The sequence below is a fragment of the Xiphias gladius genome, chromosome 6 (genome assembly GCF_016859285.1).
Source record: "Xiphias gladius isolate SHS-SW01 ecotype Sanya breed wild chromosome 6, ASM1685928v1, whole genome shotgun sequence".
Taxonomy (NCBI): Eukaryota; Metazoa; Chordata; class Actinopteri; order Istiophoriformes; family Xiphiidae; genus Xiphias; species Xiphias gladius.
Window position 1 is genome coordinate 25,653,666 of NC_053405.1, and position 19,135 is coordinate 25,672,800.

General features: G+C 41.1%; 2 protein-coding genes across 2 annotated transcripts; both read right to left on the reverse strand.

Annotated features, from left to right (window-relative positions):
* Positions 1-9: 9 nt before the first annotated feature.
* On the reverse strand, positions 10-7,054 carry atg4b (autophagy related 4B, cysteine peptidase). Its single transcript, XM_040128976.1, has 13 exons — positions 6,965-7,054; positions 5,423-5,524; positions 5,219-5,290; positions 4,991-5,089; positions 4,713-4,814; positions 4,538-4,610; positions 3,219-3,298; positions 2,719-2,912; positions 1,253-1,331; positions 968-1,113; positions 761-817; positions 544-637; positions 10-436 (listed from the first exon to the last, which is right to left on the reverse strand). The coding sequence occupies exons 1-13, from the start codon at positions 6,972-6,974 to the stop codon at positions 363-365; spliced, it is 1,182 nt and encodes a 393-aa protein (XP_039984910.1). The 5' UTR covers positions 6,975-7,054; the 3' UTR covers positions 10-362.
* Positions 7,055-9,185: 2,131 nt separating this feature from the next.
* Positions 9,186-17,856, reverse strand: boka (BCL2 family apoptosis regulator BOK a). The gene is made up of 5 exons (XM_040129766.1): positions 17,763-17,856; positions 17,170-17,515; positions 14,666-14,794; positions 11,664-11,827; positions 9,186-9,958 (listed from the first exon to the last, which is right to left on the reverse strand). The coding sequence occupies exons 2-5, from the start codon at positions 17,381-17,383 to the stop codon at positions 9,833-9,835; spliced, it is 633 nt and encodes a 210-aa protein (XP_039985700.1). The 5' UTR covers positions 17,384-17,515; positions 17,763-17,856; the 3' UTR covers positions 9,186-9,832.
* Between the last annotated feature and the right edge of the window lie 1,279 nt (positions 17,857-19,135).

Here is a 19,135-nt window from a genome sequence, read left to right on the forward strand (position 1 = left end):
CATAAAACTGTTATGGCAATTTTACTTATGGAGTCAGGGAAAGGCACCATATCACTTCAGAATAAACATTTAAAGTGTTAAGACTCAAATGGAAACACATGTATGTGAAGATGTGCAGACAGAATTTATCCTGAGCTCCTGCTACGGCTTCCACCAGGCAGTCTCAATGTTGGATACAGAGAGCAATCGGAGGTTGAAGAACACTGTGTGACACACACACACTGACTACACCATTGGAGCTGGACTGGCTCAAGAGGTCCCCAAATAATGTTCATCCTCTCAGGCTTCCCTTCCGATACAGAGAAGAGACAGAGAATCTCTCGCCTTCTGTCGAGAACAGTAAATCATTGTTCATATGTTCCTCACAGGGAAAGGATCTCAAACTCTTCGTCCTCTGAATCAAAGAACCGCTCCAACCGGTCAGAGTCGGAGAAATCTGTGAAGGGAGCGTCAACACATCAAAGAAAAAATACATTGAAATTCATTTTCATTAACCAAGTTTTTGGAATATATGTTGAAAAAAAAAAAATGCAGTTAATTTACCAGGAGTAAGGTTGAGGGCATCCACGCTGACCATGTGAGAGGGCTGACTGTCTACTAGTTCAAACATGGGCAGGCCCCCTCTTTTGCAGGACAGCTAGAAAGTGAGGACATTTTTTCATTTATGCTTCATTATGATGACCGTGAGGCTTTATTTAAACTGATTTAGACAAATCACGGGAGCAACAAAAGAGCAGTGTTCACACAGATCCAGACATACCCTTCTTATGCGCATACACCAGTCATCAAACTCGTCCTCTGTTCTGCAGAAGAAACCCTGGCAGACACCAGAAAAAGAAAAAACAATCGGCTATGGAACATCTGAGTTAGTGTAAAAATTTTTCTGCCTGCTCAGTCACAATTAACAATGGGCTTTAGTTTGAGATACAAAAGATCTGGGCTATAAAATCCTCCCTGCCATTCCTACCGCTGCAATGGATGGGTCCAGTTCACAGATGTGCATACGACAGGGTGGGTGCTGACAATGGTAAGTCTCATCGGGGACCTGGCTGTCCTCACACGGCTCTACTGCAGGCTGTGTGGTGTGTGGGTCTAAATAGATCAGTTCCTCTCCTGAAGAAGAAAAAGAAAAAAAAAAGAAGCATGTTCAGCAACAGATTGGACTAAAAGTAAAATTAATATGGTGAGCATGAGTTTGCTTGCAATGCAGTTGGGTGTTTATTACACAAATAAACACAGAGACCAGACATACCGACATAACCAATGAAGTAATGGGCACTGTTGGGTTTTCCCCCAATAACACCCAGGGACTGAGGCAGCATGAAGCATTGCTGTGAAAAGAGACAAGAGGGTTTATCTCACCCCAGCTATAGCTGAATTTGCCTCATTGTTAATTTAAGCAACAGGTAACTTACTTCTTTTTTTTTTTTTTTTTTTTTTTTTAATGCAATTTGCTACAAACCACTCCGATTTTCCAAGGCCTCTTGGGGATGAACTTGTTAGCAAACACATCCAGCAGACATGGCACAACATTAACATTCATCTGGAGTCACGTTTCTGGCCACCTGATGAACATAAATCCACTATTCAATCTCTTTTAGCTCTGGTTTGGGCTCCACCAATTCCTGAGAAAAATATCTGGCTCTTCAGCTGCTAAATAGAGACTTTACTGACACGAACTTTTGGTTCTGGCCAGCTAGTGTACAGTGGATTTTCAGAGATTCTTTTGCTGAAAACAGCTGCCTGCTACGGCTGAAAACAATGCTATGAGGGATTGAATTTAAAAAAGTAAAGTTGCAGGCGGATAAACCAAAACAAGGAGTAAAGCTTAATATAATGCTGTAAAGGTCTGTAGAGCTGAGAGGAGCTGTAGAGTCAGGTGATAACTCTCTGTTAGCTTGTCACTTCAAACAAACCCTTACATGTACTAGTAGCCATGTGATCCATTGTTAATATAAAATACTGATTGTAGCTGCTTTAGGGAAGTTGCACGTCATTCAGACAGTGTAGTTTGCACTGTGGACAAAACACATCAAGGAGTCGCCCGGAGGGTCAATTCAAAACCAGGTCAATTCATGGATTCCAGTGTACAAACCCCCATCATTTGGTGCTACTTAAATGAACACTACAGTGTGTCTTCATTTTGAATTGTAGGTTGCACATACCCTGACAGCACTGCGTCACCACAATTTAATCAGCATATGTCTTGATGTTTATTGTAAATGTTACTTATACTTCAAAATGATTTCAACTGTCATCCACTGAGAAGCAGATAATACAATATCAAGATTGGGTTCCCCAGACAAAATAATATTTGGAGCCAATCACAAACAAGTAAGCTGTGCCCAGTCTGTGCAACTGCCAACCACATTTTTTTCAAACTTGGAGTGGCATTTGCTGTGTCTGTGTACTAACCGCAATTACATATTCACAGAGATTTGCCAAAATGTTTGAGAGCACATAGACTTTTTGTCCAAAGTATGTTTATGTTGCACACAGACTAACTTGAAGTCTGCAATGCATCACCACCCATGAATAATATAACTTTGACAACAATAAATGTTGATATTAGCTGTGTTGGATTACCGAGGGAGTAAATTCACTTTTCTCATTTTGTAAATTACAAAGTTTATTAGTTTACTGGTTTCCAATCTCCCTTAGCAAACTTGTGAGACTGAGGAATAATTATTTTAATAGATACAGAATGAATATACACACCTTGAGGGTTTCAATGTAGGCCTCATTTATATCACTCAGACCCAGCCTGAGGGGGATGAGCAATACCAGAGGTTTCCAGAAAGCCGTCTCCTCAGCCAGGGCACACGCGCCCTCGAGGCAGCCATTGAGTTCCCCCACTCCCTCTGCTTCTCCACAGGCTCCTGCAATGTCCAGCCAGGGCATACAGAGACGCTCTGCAGTAAAAAAATTAAAAAATAAAATAAATCACTAAAACACAAAATTATTAAACATTACTATTGTCTGCTCTGCAAAACAAGAGAAATGTTTCTTAGGTTCACTTTGTGGTTTATATTAAGAAAACTACACTGAACCAGTTTAACATTAGTTCATGCAATAGACTCAAGACAGAGGTGCTCTGGAGTAAAATACTGACAGTGGCCCCTCAGCTACTTTGTGGAGTGACATTTGAACTGCTTATGCTAATGAATGGTAACAGGAAAAAACTCTCAAGCACAAAGCTGCAACACAGCTGCACTCACTGATCTCCTCGATGACCACAGTGTTGTCCATCGCCACGTGTACAACTAATCTGCTCCATGTATCAAACACTGCCAGCTTCCTGAGAGCAAGACAGCACATTGAGACAGTCACACGTTTGGGCTTTACCAAGTTTGAGGGACACTTCTTATTTGTTTTTAAACCTCCTCAAGAGTAAAGAATCCTATTTTTGTTTTAACTGTTTGACAGTGTGTAGTCAATACGGTACAGAGTGGAAAAAGGAGACAGGGCAATGAAATATGATGCGATACAAACAACTAAGTATCTCACAGTGTGTGTCTCAATCACACTGACTGAATGTCTGTTATGCAGAGGAAGAGTTTTACATTGACATTTATTCATTTGGCTGACCGTTTTGTCCAGAGCTGTTACTCAGCTAATTCTTATTCATACAGCACTGTCAACACATGCAGCATTCTGTTCTGCCCCCTTACAGCCTTTTGGGAGAACAGGTTGCTTTTTTTTAGATTCAATGAAACTTTGCTGATATGCTTTTCCCATTTCCTAGTTATGACAGCAGTTGCAATATTTATGTGAAAATGAAAATATAAAATCTAATCAAATGATACAAATATGAAGTGATTAGTCACCTGATTGGCAGAAAATCTGTTCTTCACAGAAATTATAAAATTTGAATGAAAGGTACCTTGTGGAGTTTCTCATTATAAATGTTGTAGAGCAATGTTTTTACGAATGTGTCCTGGTTTTGTTTGTATTGTGCTTGAGCACAAGGATGCACGCGCAAGCGTGACACAATACACATTCCTGCTGCCAGTTTCACACTATCCAGCTGATTGACAGTCGGTAGTTGAAATGCACTAAAATGTAGCGACATGCGAACAAAGGCAGTGAAAAAGACATTTGCTTTGCAAGTATTCTGAGAGGAAGGAAATGTATTCAGCATATTTGTTAGACCTCAAGGATACACATATTGCGTTTTGGTGAGTTACACTGAATAGGTAATAAAACCCTTGTTTGTTTACAAGATATTTCTTTAGGGCACCTTTATTCTTTTAGCTATAAAGCAATTATGCCAATAATTCATGGATTACAGCTTTCCAAATGTGAGGATTTGCCATATTTGTCTCTTTTATATCACTGTAAATGGAATATCTTTGTGTGTTGGACAAGGATAAAACGTACAATTTGAAGACTTGTGGTAGGATTTTTACACATTTTTTCTACATTAACTGCAAAAATAAACAACACAGTAATTAGTAATAAAAACATTCATTGGTTGCAGCCCTAAAATAAAACATCTGGAAACAAATAGAACTTGCATCTTCCTTACAGTACTTACTTTAAAACCTGGGCAACTGTGTTTGGTCCATACCACTGGCCTATAGGCTTTCCCTCTCCAACTCCCATTTGGGCTGCAGCATTTAAGAACACAAGACCAACTTTATGCAAACTGTTTTAGGACTGCCTGAGTGAGCTCTCAATATAATTGGAAGGGTTTGACAATCACTACTTACCAATTTGATGGATGGAATAATAGCTGTCTTTTTTGTCAATGAAGGCGTTGAGAATACTGATGTACTCTTCTCTTTGTCTCTCGCCTCTGGCCCATCTCCAGTCTGAGAACACAAAGCCAGTTATTAAGCCTATGTAAAACGAGCTCTGTGTTGCTATAGTCTACTCACTGGAGAAGAGCTGTTAGTGTCACACAGTGATGAAATCCGGTATCACCTTTATCTATCTATAAAACGTAAATATCTATATCATTGTTTTGGTATTCTTCAAGTTGTCTTACCTCTGCCTAAATGTCTACACACCAGGGCCTCGCCTAGGATCATCTGGCCGCATCGTAACATACATCCCCATCCTGTATCTGATGTTGGTCCTGTCCCACCTGTAACAAGAATCATCCATGAAATCCCTTTAGTAACTAGAGATGAAAACCAAGTTGACTCGAATCTCAAAACTCATCAAGGGTAGATGAGGCGCTAAACTAAAACATACATTTATTGTCTTCACTTACCAATTGGTGGGAAATTTTTTCTGTATGTGAACCACAGTCGTGAAGTGACATCTGATAAAATCTCATCTTTCTCTACATGAGGAGCAGAAATAACCATGTTACAATACATCAAGAAAGTTAAGTGTGTAATCGCAAATATGATTAGTTGTAACCTAAATGCTCACTATTTTCTTTCTCACATACACATATATTCCAAAGTCCTACCTTTGAGTGCATTGTATTCTTTCCCTAAGATCCACACAGGCTCTGAGGTCTCAGGAAAATCTTCAAACTCTCCAAAGCGAAGTGTGTCGTATGTCAAGGTAGCTGCAAAAGAAGACATATGTCAACTGCAAGCCTGTGGAAAATTACAAGGGAAAAACTGCTGGGTGTTCTTTGTTGTGGATAACTAGCAACTTGTTGCAGCTGATATAAGTGAAGCTATCTGTCAGGGAGTAAAGATGGAGCATCCATTAGTGGCTTGACAATAATACCAGTCACTTCCACGAAGGATGTTCTATATACACCTATCTCTAAAAAGTAATATACTAAAAGTATATTTAAACCCATGCTTCTTCTTCTTCTTCATCTTCTTAATTTGTACTTAATTGACAAGTACTGACAAGTAAACTGAACTTAATGTGTAATATCAGTGGAGTGCCCCTTTAATAACAAAGGATACATAACAATATGTACAACAAACATAACAAACTGACAAATCAAACAAATATATCAAACATATCAGTGTCTGAAAAAGGGCTCCCCTGTTCAATCAGCTTGTAATAAGTTAGAAAATAAGTACCTATGTGGATGCGTTTAAGAAAGTGTGGTGGCAAAGGGCAGTCACAGTAACAGTCTGTGTTTGCAGACTCGTCACTGGAAACACTAGGCGCAAAGCCAAGTATAAAACTGGGCTCAACAGTACAGGACACCGTTAAAGGGTACACTTCCTATTGGTCAACTGGTGCCTGTTACTATGCTCGTGCCCACAAGTTTTTAAAAAGTGTTTCTGTGGTTTGTGCCAGCATCAATAAGACCACCATAACATTATCCACATAACTAACACCAGACGGGAAAAGTTGACGAGCTAGCTCACTACCTGTCAGTTACTTGGCTCAGACACAGAGAGCTGGGATTCAAGATAGCGTTCAATGATGAGGGGATATATTTTCAGTCGAAAGGGAAGCAAATGCAATAGGACGTCTGCTCGCTTTCTCTTAGTGCTATTACTTATCTACATGAATCTTGATTCATGACAGATAGGCTCTCTCATAGTTAATAGCATTCCCGGTGTTAACAGCAACGTAGCATAATTGATGAGGTGGTGACAGTGCATCGGGATGTTCATCTTGGGCGTAACATACCGTTAGCATGCACAGTCAAACCGAGGACAGAAGACAAATTATTAAGAGAGAAACTTAAGAGCAACACATGTCACTAGTACGGATTCCATCTGGATACCACACAGGAAGTTATACAGCTGTACAGCGAGCTGTCAAAGCGGGGAAACCACCACATTTAGCAATAACAGCCGGCTAACGTTAGTTAGCAATTAGCTTTAGTCATCACTTTAGCAGGCTAACGTCACCGAGGCTACAAAGCAAAGAGGCTCTGTGTTGGACTGGTGGCTGGAAATGGCAATGCTGTCATGACAGAGCAGGTTATTTGTTGCCAGGCATGAAAAGGCGATGTTGTGAGTATTTTGTGGCTAGACTAGCTCGCTACGGGAGAGGAAAAACCGTTATTTTGCTGTAAAATTTCGCTTACCTGCATCCATCCCGACGGTCTTCACCCTATCTTGTTTGTTGTTCTCTGCACTCCGACCCGCTGGACCAATGGGAGGAGAGTCCTGCTGAGGAATTCCGAAAGAGGAGGGACATTTCCAACGACATCCAATAAGACGTGGGAGGGGGGGTATTTCGGCCTAACCAATCAGCGGTGGCTGACGTATCCATCCGTTGAAAACAGTCTACGGTGCGTTCAAGTTACAGTTTCTTTAGTCTTAATAATTAGTCCTTCTTCTTTAGTAGAGCTTTTAGTTGGAGAGTTAATACAACAAGCTTTCTTTTACATGAAAGTCAAATATCATGAATTTTTTTTTTTATTTATTCAGAATTGGGTAAAAAAGCCTGCAAACAAAATCATTTGATCAGCAATGGTGATCACCTAAAATCTGAAATTGGCAAATATATGAGATTCTATTGCAATGACGAGACAAAATTTAAAAGGTTATTGAAAACCTTTCAGCAAAGGAACTCCTACAGTTGAGTAACTGCCAGAACAAGTTAAGTGACATTTCCATTCAGAAGGCCTTGGGGGCAGTTGTGAGAAGGAATGGTATGGATGAGCAAAATTCATTTAATTCTTTGCACCTGGAGAAATCCAAACTGAAAAGCTCATCAGTAGACCTTTAAGTATATAAATTATGCTGTAACCTTGTTAATTATTTTCTAAAAAAAAAAAAAAAAAAAAAAGATACAAATATTTCAGATTTTTACAGTAAACTTTACAGATCCAATTACTCAAAAAAAAAAAAAAAAAAAAAAATACATATTAAAGTCTACACTCCATTAAAAATAGTAAGAGATAGGTTAGTACTATCAGTGGAAGAGTGAAGTGTAACGGGACGGTTTGTGATGCAGTTTTAAACAACCAAGCTTTACTGGGGGTCAGTAATTCACAATTATACTATCCAATACAGTTGAGTGTTTACATTTAGTCATAAGCACTTAGTTGAAAAATGAGGTGGAAGATGTCTCACTGTGGTTGGAGACTAATGTCTTCATTGATTCAGTAAAATTGTTTAATCGGCATTTCATCATGTAATAAAAAGCAGTGTTGGTTACATCTGTCTGCCAGTCTGTGATTAGCGAGTCTGATTCAACCACTAGGCTGGACCTGCACCATTTCTCCTCCTTTCGTTGCGGCAGTTCCAAAAGTCAAAACTCTCAGTGCTGAACGATAGATTCCTGGTTGAAAATCAGACAAATCACGCATCAAAGTGTAACACAAAAAAGAAATACATTAAGAAAAAGGGTTATCCTAGAATTAAACCAGTAACTTTGCATTCAAAAAAAGTATAAAAAAATGATGTTGCTAAAACAAGATTCTCATCACATACAGTATTCAAAAATACTGTATGATTCAATTCATCAAGAAGACTCCGCCAACTGACTGTTGTACACTTCCCGTCTGGAAAACAGCTGCAAAGCAAAATGTGTCATGTAGTTATTAACATATACAACTGCAGACCTGACAGATAGTTGTAAGAACCATTTATTAATGTTAATATTTACAGTTGCAGATGACTCACAAACATTTGCTTATTTTCTAGGTCACCTAGTGCTACATGCCATATAAAAGTGAAATTATTCATGGAATAAATTCTACTCATAAACTGAAATGTTATCAAAGTGCTCTAGCTCAGAAAACATACTGTAACTTGCATTTCTGCTATCACAGTACAGCAATATAGCACACTGCCTCACAGAGAAACAAAGGAATACAGATAGCAAGAATTTCATTTAATGCATAGTGCTGTCTGAAATACATTTTGTAGTAGTTGTCGGCTCAATTCATCTGACTCATTAGGGACTGGGGAGGGAACCTAAATGTTTTAGTTGACTTTTTAAAAAGGCAAGGCCTCTTCTAGCCTGCCCCTTGACTTGGGAAAAGACCGCAACACTTTCCACCAAGTATCACTGTTATAACTAAAAGAGGAAAAGCATAAATGATTTAAGATGGTGAACCCCAATTTAAATATCAATAAGCTAATAGAACCCCAGTCAAAATATGTTATTTCACTTCACCAGGTAACACATGGCCAACTGTGATTTTGCACTCGAATTTTTATGACAGATTTAGCTTTATCTTCTTTTCTGTTGTGATTCAGAATAAAGTGACGGAACAACAGTTGGACAGGGGATATCTCTAAAAATAGATGTTTCTCAAAACCGACTTGTTGGACCTGCTAGATACTAGCAGAATAATAAAACCCTGAAACAAAGACAGGATTGTTGTTGGTAAAGCTGAAACAATATATAAATCTATAGTGAGAAAAAGACTACGCTACCTTCAGCAAACAGAAAGAAATACACAAACCCTTCGCCTTTTCTGAACCCTGACCCCTAACAATTTTCATTAAGTCCCTTAGTAAGAGGAAAATATGATGTATTTATTTATTATCTACCATGCACTAGTCTGTTGGCCTGTATATGCTATCCAGGTGAGAAGTGGAGCATTTTGTAAGACCAAGTCCTCATGTATGGCTCCAGGGTATTCTCAGTTTATGTGCCAAAGTACAGTAGTTACCATCTTCAACCACAAGGGGCAGCCAAACCCTTGCGAAACAGGCACCAAATAGTCAGTTCTGCTGTTTGTGGAAAAATGAAAAGCTAAAAAGATTAACAGTGGGTGATTTTATACATTCACATCAAATGTGTGCCAATATACTGTATAACCTTTAATAATAAATAGACGCGAGGAAGCAGAGGAAGCAAGGAAAGTCCACGGTCTGTGAAGGGATAGGTGTTTTTCAGTGAAGGCTCAGTGCACGAGTGTAAACAATCGAAGGCAGCGGATGCTTTAGTGGAGTGGTGCTCAGTCTGTTCCAAGTCCAGCGTGTGACTTTGTCTTTCACTTCTCCCTGAGGAGGTACAACACGATGGCCTTCAGATAGTGTCCAAAGGCACAGGCAGCAGTCACCAGCCAGTGAGAGCGGAAGCTGGCATCAGTGTTCACCACGCATTTTGTTACATCCACCTGAAACAGCAGAGAGGACAACCAGTCATGCATGGGCAACAAGAGCTGCTCACTAAATGCATTCTAATTCGGACTCAAAACGACACAGAAAAGTCACTATTGAAGCAAATGTTCTAAAGTGCCGGTTTCACAGGGGTATGAATCCAACATGTGCTGCTGATTTGTCAGAACTCTGACAATCTGCAGAGAAAAGATGTACAACCTACCCGCAAATATGTCATTTCAAAGCCAAGGCCCACACTGAAATTTCAGCAATGCTTACTCCAAAATCTACTTATATAACTAGAAATCCTTCACAGAAAATGATATGGCACGGACAGTACAGTTTAGCGCCAGTCCTGACACTAAACACTCTTCAGCTCAACCCGGTCCTTCATACCACAAAATGTTATTAAGGTTTCCTACATGCTGACATCATCTCCCAGTGTAGAAATATTAAAGTTCAAGTTTAGACTGCAGCTGTGAAAAACAGGTCTCTCCCTCATTTGTGCTCATGAGATCAGTTATACAATGCACTGCTCCTCATTTTGTCACACTCCACTTATTTTCAAAACAGGGCTGACTCGGGTGCCATGTTTCTCGGCACACAAGCGTTCATTTGTTCAGTTGTTGTGCTCTTTCCAGCAGAGCAGAACATAGACGGAGGCACGGTGCCAGGCCTTCTTAATTCTTGTGGCTGAGTTTCACTTTATTGCGTCTGCAGGATTTTATCCGACAGGCTTTTCCCATTAGCAGGAATCTGCAGAAGACACAACTTCTCTTCGATCTGATGCAGTGGCTCCAGTTTATGTGTAGCTGGTCATTTTTGTAAACCCCAAAAATGACTAGTTCAGTTTAAGTCAGCTGTTGTGGATGTGCCCTTCCTCATGGTACTATGCTGCGGCTAAATTAACAAATTCCAATTCCATGCTCAAAAAAACGAAAAAAAACAAAACCAAATCTAAATATGAAATTTGAGATATACACACTTGGATTTTTCTATTAAATTTCTATCATCACTATAACATTTCAAAATAGTCCTATGATAATATATAATATAATATTCCTTGTCACCATTGTTGTAATCTGACCTTGTTATACTTAATCCAGATTTGTTGTAGTTTTACATTACCACATATGATCTACTCAACAGTCAGTTTAACTAAAAATTGTCGATGACTTGATTGACAGAAAATCAAGTGGCAACTATTTGATAATTATTTACTCAAAAAAAAGCAAAATACTAAACATTTAATAGTTCCAGCTCCTCACATGTTAAGATTCGTAGTTCATTGTTGTTTCGTGATGTTTTCTTGATCTAATGACTAATCAGTTTTATCAAGAAAATAATCGGCAGATGAACTGATAGATAGAGATAATCATTGGTTGCAGTAGAACTCAAATCTTAAAAAAATCTGAGCATTGGTTCACTTACCATCCTTTATCATTTCGAGCCCTGCATAATATCACTGTAATATTCCTATACTATCCATGTTGGGACTCGGAATAGATGTAGTGTGGCTTAATGAGTTTACAGGGAGCTTAACATACTTGGCCACACCTAGAACAGCAGGGTATGCCAGCACAAACAGGAGCACACACACCGCCAGAGCTTTGTCAGCCATTGTTGCCACAGTAGCGCTAGAAACTAGAGGCCTTAGAGCTTCTTCATCAGACACGCAAACACATAATCAGGTATAAAAAAAAAAAAAGAAGTTCCCCTTACCCAGCCCCCTCTCCTTTTCAACCAGGAGGTCAGACTCTTGCGGACAAACTCTCCCATGCAGTCGACGATGGTATGGACCATGGCTGGATGGCCATGGCGTACACAGTCCACTGCCAAGGCCCCTGCCACGGCGTACAAAGAAACCACCTTCCCCCATGTTACACCTGACAAAGACACACAAGTGAAAAGGCTGTTAGTACAAAACAAATCCCATCCTGACTCAAGGCTTTATCCACAATCATTTAAGTCCTGCTATGTAATTTATAAACACATTTGATTAAAATTGCTAAGGTGGAGAGACTGTTCTCTTTGAGTTGCTGAAGTAGGTTTTTGGGCAGCAAATGTCTCTTGTCGGCAGCTCTCTTCAAAGATGGATGAACAAATTATAAAACCTCAGCAGCAGCCAGGCATTAGGCCTGCATGCCTGTCTGTCCCACAAAGGCGAAAACCCAAACACAAGGCTTGGAGCAGCAGTCAGGCGGTATGCCTCACTAGATTAGTGAGCAGATCATTTTTCTAACTTAGTTCACATGTTGAGTAAAGCTTTCTGCCACCGCACCATTTACAGTCAAAGCTTCAGACTATTTCTGTGGTGTTTATATGTCCAACACATACAAACTGAGCCTCAACTCGATTCATCTCCTGTAACTGTCGTCTGATTCATTCCTATAATCTCATAAACGGAGGTCATGTTTCTCTTTGATAGTGAAATCTGGAATTTGCAGGATGGTACACTGTGTGCACTTTTAAAACTGTGTCTCACATCTGGTGAGTTACAAAGAGATTAAGTTAAGGTTTACTGTTTTGAAATCAAACTTTTGGTACAAAGAAACAAATTAAATAAAGCAGAATCAAAAGATCTAAAAAGGGAGGCAGTTACATTCTGTATACTTAAACTAATTGTGCCACCCAATTGTAATCATCAACGTTGGAGAAGACAAAGCACTGATACTAAAGTATGAAGGAATACTAAAGCAGCCTCTCCCTGTTGGAAAAAAAACGAGACTGTGTCAGTTTTAAGAGTGTAAGAATTGTGATAATATCACAGTTTTAAAAATCCCGAATGAGGTAATAAAACGTAAAAAAACAAAAAACAAAAAGCAAGTTAAATAAAACCTCAATTCAGTCATTTTACACAAGATGTAAAATTCTCATATCATGTAAATCAGTTTGAACCAAATCCATGTTCCCAAATAGGTTATTGTGCTTAGAGAGTGATCACGGAAGTCATTGTGTGGTTGTTGACCTCCACTTATACTGTATACAGACTAACAGGGTCCACTTTGTCCACTATTAGGGTGCCTCTATGCTAGAAAATACATGCTTTTCTGGATGCTAGTGAAAAAATGAAAAAACTAGGGCCGTAGTCTCACGGTCGACTGCTCAAATGGTTGGTCGACATGGTTGAGGAGTAGGTATACCCCAGGGATGCCCCGACAGATGGAAAAAGTCAGCACCACTACGTTGCCCTTGTGGCAGAAAAACAGAACTTGTCCAAGAGTGTTACTCCAGGGGGTACTGTACTTCCACAAAGTTGGGGGAACTGTGAGGAAAAAATTTAAACCGGCATTAATTGATAACCAAATTGGTTATTCGGTCATTTAGCTCTGTTTTGGGTCTCCAACAGCTCCTGAGGGAAATGTCTGGCTCTTCAGCAGCCAAACGCTCCACCGTGTTCAATAGCTAGTGGCTAAACTTTGTCTGCCATTCAATGCTGGACATGTAGCTTACAGCAGGTTTATCAGAGTTTTGACGACGTTGATGAGAGCGGTGATACTCAAGCAAAACAGTAAAGGCGAGGGCTGTAAAACCAAAATAATGAGCTAAAAGATGCTAAAAAGACCTGTAGAGCTGACGGGAACTGAGAGTCGGGTGAAAATTCTCTGTGAGTTCGACACAACCAGTGGCTACTTTCACATTCCACACAGTAGTTTGATCCATTGTTAATATAAAAACATCTTGAAATAAAGGGCACTGCATGATGTAACATAGAGGATGTCGGAACATAATTTAGCCGCAGTTTATCAGTGCATTGTGGAAAGCAGCATTACATTTGCGACCGAGCTCCTGCACATTAGACAAGTTTGTGGTCATAATCTACTGCTGTCCATGACTTCCTCTTCACAAAGTGACAAGTCTAGACCGGCAGCTTTACTGCGTGTCCAAATTTACACTGTAATCATGGAAGGCTACTTTATAAACCTGTAAACTGAAACTAAAGCCTAACTACAGTTTGTTTTTTCCGCATGGGAATCCCTAAATAAACACCAGAGTCATAATCAATAACCATAAACGGTTGTTTGGATAAAAGTAGATCTTCTTTAATTTCAATATGTTTGAAAGAGTCTCCCATTTTTTTTTCTATGTTAGTCCGCTCATACTAAGCACCAGGCTAACCCGATTTTTCTTCAGTTTGCAGTTGACTCCTAATTACCTTTGCAGCAGATTGCTTTTGTTACATTCCCTGAGGAGTAAGCCAGCTGAGATTCATGACTGAACTCCCAGGGTGGGGTCCACACTGTCTCTAACAATCACTCACTCTAGCAAAAAGTTAACCTAATATGGACTGAATGTTTTCCCTAGGTTTCCTTTCCTGGAAGGGATAATGAGCCACTAAATGTTTCTGACTAACCGGAGAATCCTGTGCTCAGCCTACTTCAGAAGTGTTTACATGAAAAAGTAGACTGAAGTTAGTTTATTTTAGGGTGGAAACTGAAAGTTAATTCAATGAAAAAGTACAAACAGTAGAGGTAACATACGTACTCCAAACTTTCAATATCTTTATTCTATTTGCCTCAAGCTCTCAAGTTCCTCCTTTGAAATGCCATCTAAATGAAGAACTTCCCTAAAAGGACAAACGTCTTCCTTTATTTTCAGGTCCAAGTTTTCGAAGGTCAGAGATAAACCTGATAGCAAAGCACTAAAGTTGTTTCCCGTGATGCAGGCCTGCATGCATGGCTTGATTTACAACACGACTATTTTGTATTCTGACAAGGACCTACCTGTGGAGAAAATGTCCGCAGCCACAGCCAGGAAGGCATCGGACACCACACTCTCCGATGCTACTGTGATGTTAAGCTGCCGAGCTACATTACGGTAAACGTTGGGTCGAAGGTATTCCAGCTCATCACCTGGCCAGAACAAAAAAAAATTACACTAAGTCAAAACCTCCCTACTGAATGTTTCCAGCGCTTCTGACTTTGCACTTAGACCACAGACACACACACAGTTAAAGACAAGACTATGCAACTTTTGAAAGAGGCAACAACACATTGTTCCTCTTGCAAATGAAAAGCTGAATTCATAAGCAAATAAAACACACTCTTGCACGATTATACACATTCAGCGCTTTTGCTGCTACAGCTTCACTTGGTCTGATTTGACCAGCAGCTTACAGTGGCTAGTGTTAGCTAAAGTTAGCAAACTTAAGTAAATATTTCTGTACAAGAGACATTACGGAGTCAGTTGGCTAACTGCATTACTCTTCTTCACTTGTGCTACTGTTACCAAAGGTTGACAGCTTAGCTAAATGCTAAACAGTAGTTCACAATTGAACTTAATCCCATAATTGTCATTTGTAGCCACAGTCACTGCTGTTTAGCAGGAGCTACATGGTCCCGCTTTATATTTAAAGCGTACTCTGGTAATAGCATCACCAAAACTATTATTTTCTAAAGCTCCTGATGTTGATATTTCAAGATAAGGTCAGGCATCTTTTTTTTTTTCTTTCTTTCTTTTTTAAACAAATGATAACACTCTGAGTGGCGGTGAAAGTATTAATAAAACAACGTAAAATTGATCAAATCTGCATGTTTTGACTTTTGCCAAGAGTTGCCATGAGAAGATTGATACCACTCTGACATCTGTCGGTTCAATGTGTGGCCGGAGCCTGTTAGCTTAGCTTGGTATGAAGACTGGAAGCAGGGGAAATCAGCTAGCTTTGCTCTGTTCAAAATGTCCCAACAACTAGCTGGCGTCTCTGCTGGTTCTCTGCCAAGAAAACAGTTGAGCAAATACAGTAACTGTTTTTTTTTACACAGGTTTTACAGCCTTAACAAAACAAGGTGTAACTTGTTAATTAGTGAGCTTTAAAGATGCTGGTAGGTGGATTTTGTGATCTTTGGACAGAGCCTGGCTAGCTGCTTCTCCCTGCTTTCAGTCTTTGTGCTAAGCTAAGTGGTTTCGGGACAGCCCTAGGCCCTCTCTCTCTGGTGGTGCTGTGTTGTTGAAGGGCTTCCTTTGGACGGGGCTGAGGAGGAATGAATGACTGTAAGCCGGAACACCTGGCCAGTGTCCTGCAAGAAAACAAGACTTGCCTCCATGCCACGCGCCCGGCCTCGTCTTTTGTTTGGATTATCTTTTGTGTTGCGCTTACAACAAGCGCCTTACTCACGCTGACACATCCGTGCATTACACTGCACCATTGCACCACAGTCCATGGTCATTTCTCATCCTTTATTTACATAAACATCGTTTTATTATGGTTAAGTTGGCAGGGTGTCTCCCTTCTTTGTGGTGGCCTGCGAGCCAGTCATAGCAGGCAGACTGTGCAGACATGACAGTGATATCCATCTTTTCATCTTATGCTCAGCAAGAAAGTGAATAAGTGTACGTGTTACGGTGTACTGTAACAAAATGTTGATCTCCCCCAGACATTTTCATTCATGTGCTGTAGATCCTTTTTTGTAACTCAGAAGACTTTAAAGGGATCAAAGTCCAAAAGTAATTGATTTAGTATCTATCGATCGTAACTTATAGATTTTGGAAACTCTTTGCCCGTACATGTCCCCAAACGTTTCCATTGAACAGGAGCCCCACTTTTTAAAAATAAAAAATAAATACGGTCCCCTTTTCGCTTAGATCTGAGTTTCCAGTGGATTGCAGAACGAGCGAAACTGGAGGTGGGGGGATAACCACAAGTGTCACAAACATCCAGGCAGGGAAATGATACGGTCCCTTATTTTCCTTCACGGCCTTCCAGTGAGAGTGAAGGGAAATCCCACAGCACAGCACACTTCTGAGTGATGAAACGGAAAAGTCAGACAGGGATTTTTGACCAGTTCAGAGGTTCTCTCAATGGGGGCCCCGAAGGCTTGCTCTCTTCTCCACTAGTTATACATTCCCTTTATTGTTGGAATACTCTCATGTGTTTTTTTTTTCATGTTTCTTGACCTAAGAGTGGTCAAATTCAACACACTGAGGCTCACAAGCTATTTAAAAAAAAAAAAAAAAAAAAAAACCACCCACCGTGTAAAACGTTTATTTATAAAATGTTAAACGCACTTCTGGCCCCCAAATCCCGAGGAAATTTGCAAGGACATGACCTTTTCGCCCTCAACGGTCGCTATAACCAAACTATAAACTCCTCGTAACCGTCTGCGGGACTATTGGAGGAATTCCGTTTGCTGTTGAATGCTGTAAAAGTCATTCAACGCACATTTGGCTCTAAGTGAACATACTGTCTGACGCTCTCTGGAGTTTGAGGGAAACCGTCTCAAAAACTTACCCAGCCACAGCAGAACCGACGATATCTCCCCCAGTGCCCCACCTGATGCGGCCAGTCCGTGTTCGGGATTAGACCAGCCGATGCCCGCGCGGTTCAGCCGGGAATGGATGTAGTCCCTGCACAGGGCTTTGGCCTGGGACACCAACTCCTTGTCGGTGGGCGAGCGGTCAAAGACCTCAGCCGCGAACACAGAGGAGCGGCGCAACATCTCCATGCCCCTGTCATCCGCCGCGGAGTGCGCTGCTCACCTCCCCGCCTCCGCCGCCACGCACGGCGGCCGCGGCTCCCCGGCGCGCGTCCTCCGGCCGCTCTCCTGGTGGATGGGGAGAGACTTCTGGAGGTGACCCTGCACAAGAACAAAACCCGCGGATCAGTTGGCGGACGCGTTTTGATAGCCTGGACAAAGCGGTCCCGAGCAAACGCACATAAAAGCCCACTGGGGCTGCAGGTTATATAAAGCCCGGGCTGGGGAGAAAGGGACGTTTAAGCGGGGAAAAGTTTGACCCGAGGAAGCTCTGCACGAATCCATAAAGCTCGCGTTGGTGGCCTGCACTGGCTCACAGTGGAGGTAAGGACAATTAAATGACACTCACCCGAGAATTAATAGGCTGTTAAGCCCCAGCTACACCATGATCCCACACAGGCCGCCTCTGAACTCGTCACCGAGCAGAAAAGTGATTTTTTTTTTTTTTTTTAGCGCTGAGTCGTGCGAGCCGAGGACTCGCTGCCACTCCAGCCGCAAAATAAAAAAAAAAAAAAAAAAAAAAAAAAAAAAATGCTCTCAAGTTCGTAGTCTGACAGGCTTTCCTTCTAAGGGCACTTATTGTGTAGCCCAAAGGCGGAGATAAGCAGACCAGCACAAGCACCGCCCCGCCCCCATCCCAACCCACACAACTAACACACTCTAATAACTGGGTTTATTAAAGGTGTGTACGCACAATAACGCCAGCGCTCCTCAACTCGGACCGGTCCATTCGGTTACTTTCGATTCACCGGGAAGCAGGCGGGGAGCCTGTCGAAATAAAACGCTTGTTTTTTTTTTTTTTTGTCTACATCGTCCTGCCTTTGTGAGCAACCCTGCTGTTGATCGAGTGAAAGCTGTGAAGCAGAGGCTGGAAGTTGTCCGGCCGGGAAATCGAGGCCTGAAGTCCCTTTGATTGAAGTCTTAAAGGGTTACGCCAACAATTTAGTATTGCAACTTCTGTAAAGTTGGGGGACTGATTTAAAAAAAAAAAAAAAAAAAAAAAGAATGGTCAAAATCAAAGAGATGACTGAGGTATACTGACTTTTAGCCCCTAGTAGGCCTATTGGCCAAGCTCCATAAAGACTGGATCCAACATTTCCTGTAATGCAACCAATAACATCCTTTCATTATACTCCCCCCCCCGCCCCGTAAACACCCTTGACTCTCAAACCCCATGCCCCTGACTTCGCAGTGCAGGCTCTCTGTTTTGAGTTTTGGTAACCGACGCCACACTATGATAACCCTGCTGACATCACTATGACATGCTCGGGGTTATTTTCTCAAACAGACAGAAAACTCCTGGAGAGCGACAGACACATGGCACAACTGTGTGTCAGTGAATGTGTCATTATGACAGTGGTATATCGGCTGCATTTAGATGTCGGGGATGTCGATATTCGGGGCAACACATTTATTCGCTTTGTTGCTTAGAGTTAGAGGAGAAAGTTGAGGAACATTCGTGAGAAGCTCAGCTCTGTGCGGTAAATTTAAGGCTACCGCTAGCAGACAGTTAGCTTGACTTAGCACAAAGACCGGAAACAGGGAAACAGCTGGCCTAGTTTAAACAGATTAGATATAACATGTTTACTAGGGAGTATTTGTTGCTAGTACAGTACGCGTACTGTATTTTGTAATGGGGGACAGAGCCACGGTCGCTGTTTCCTCCTCTATGTAGTCCAGGCCGATGCGATGTAGCGTCATATGTACAGTGGCGTGAAAAAG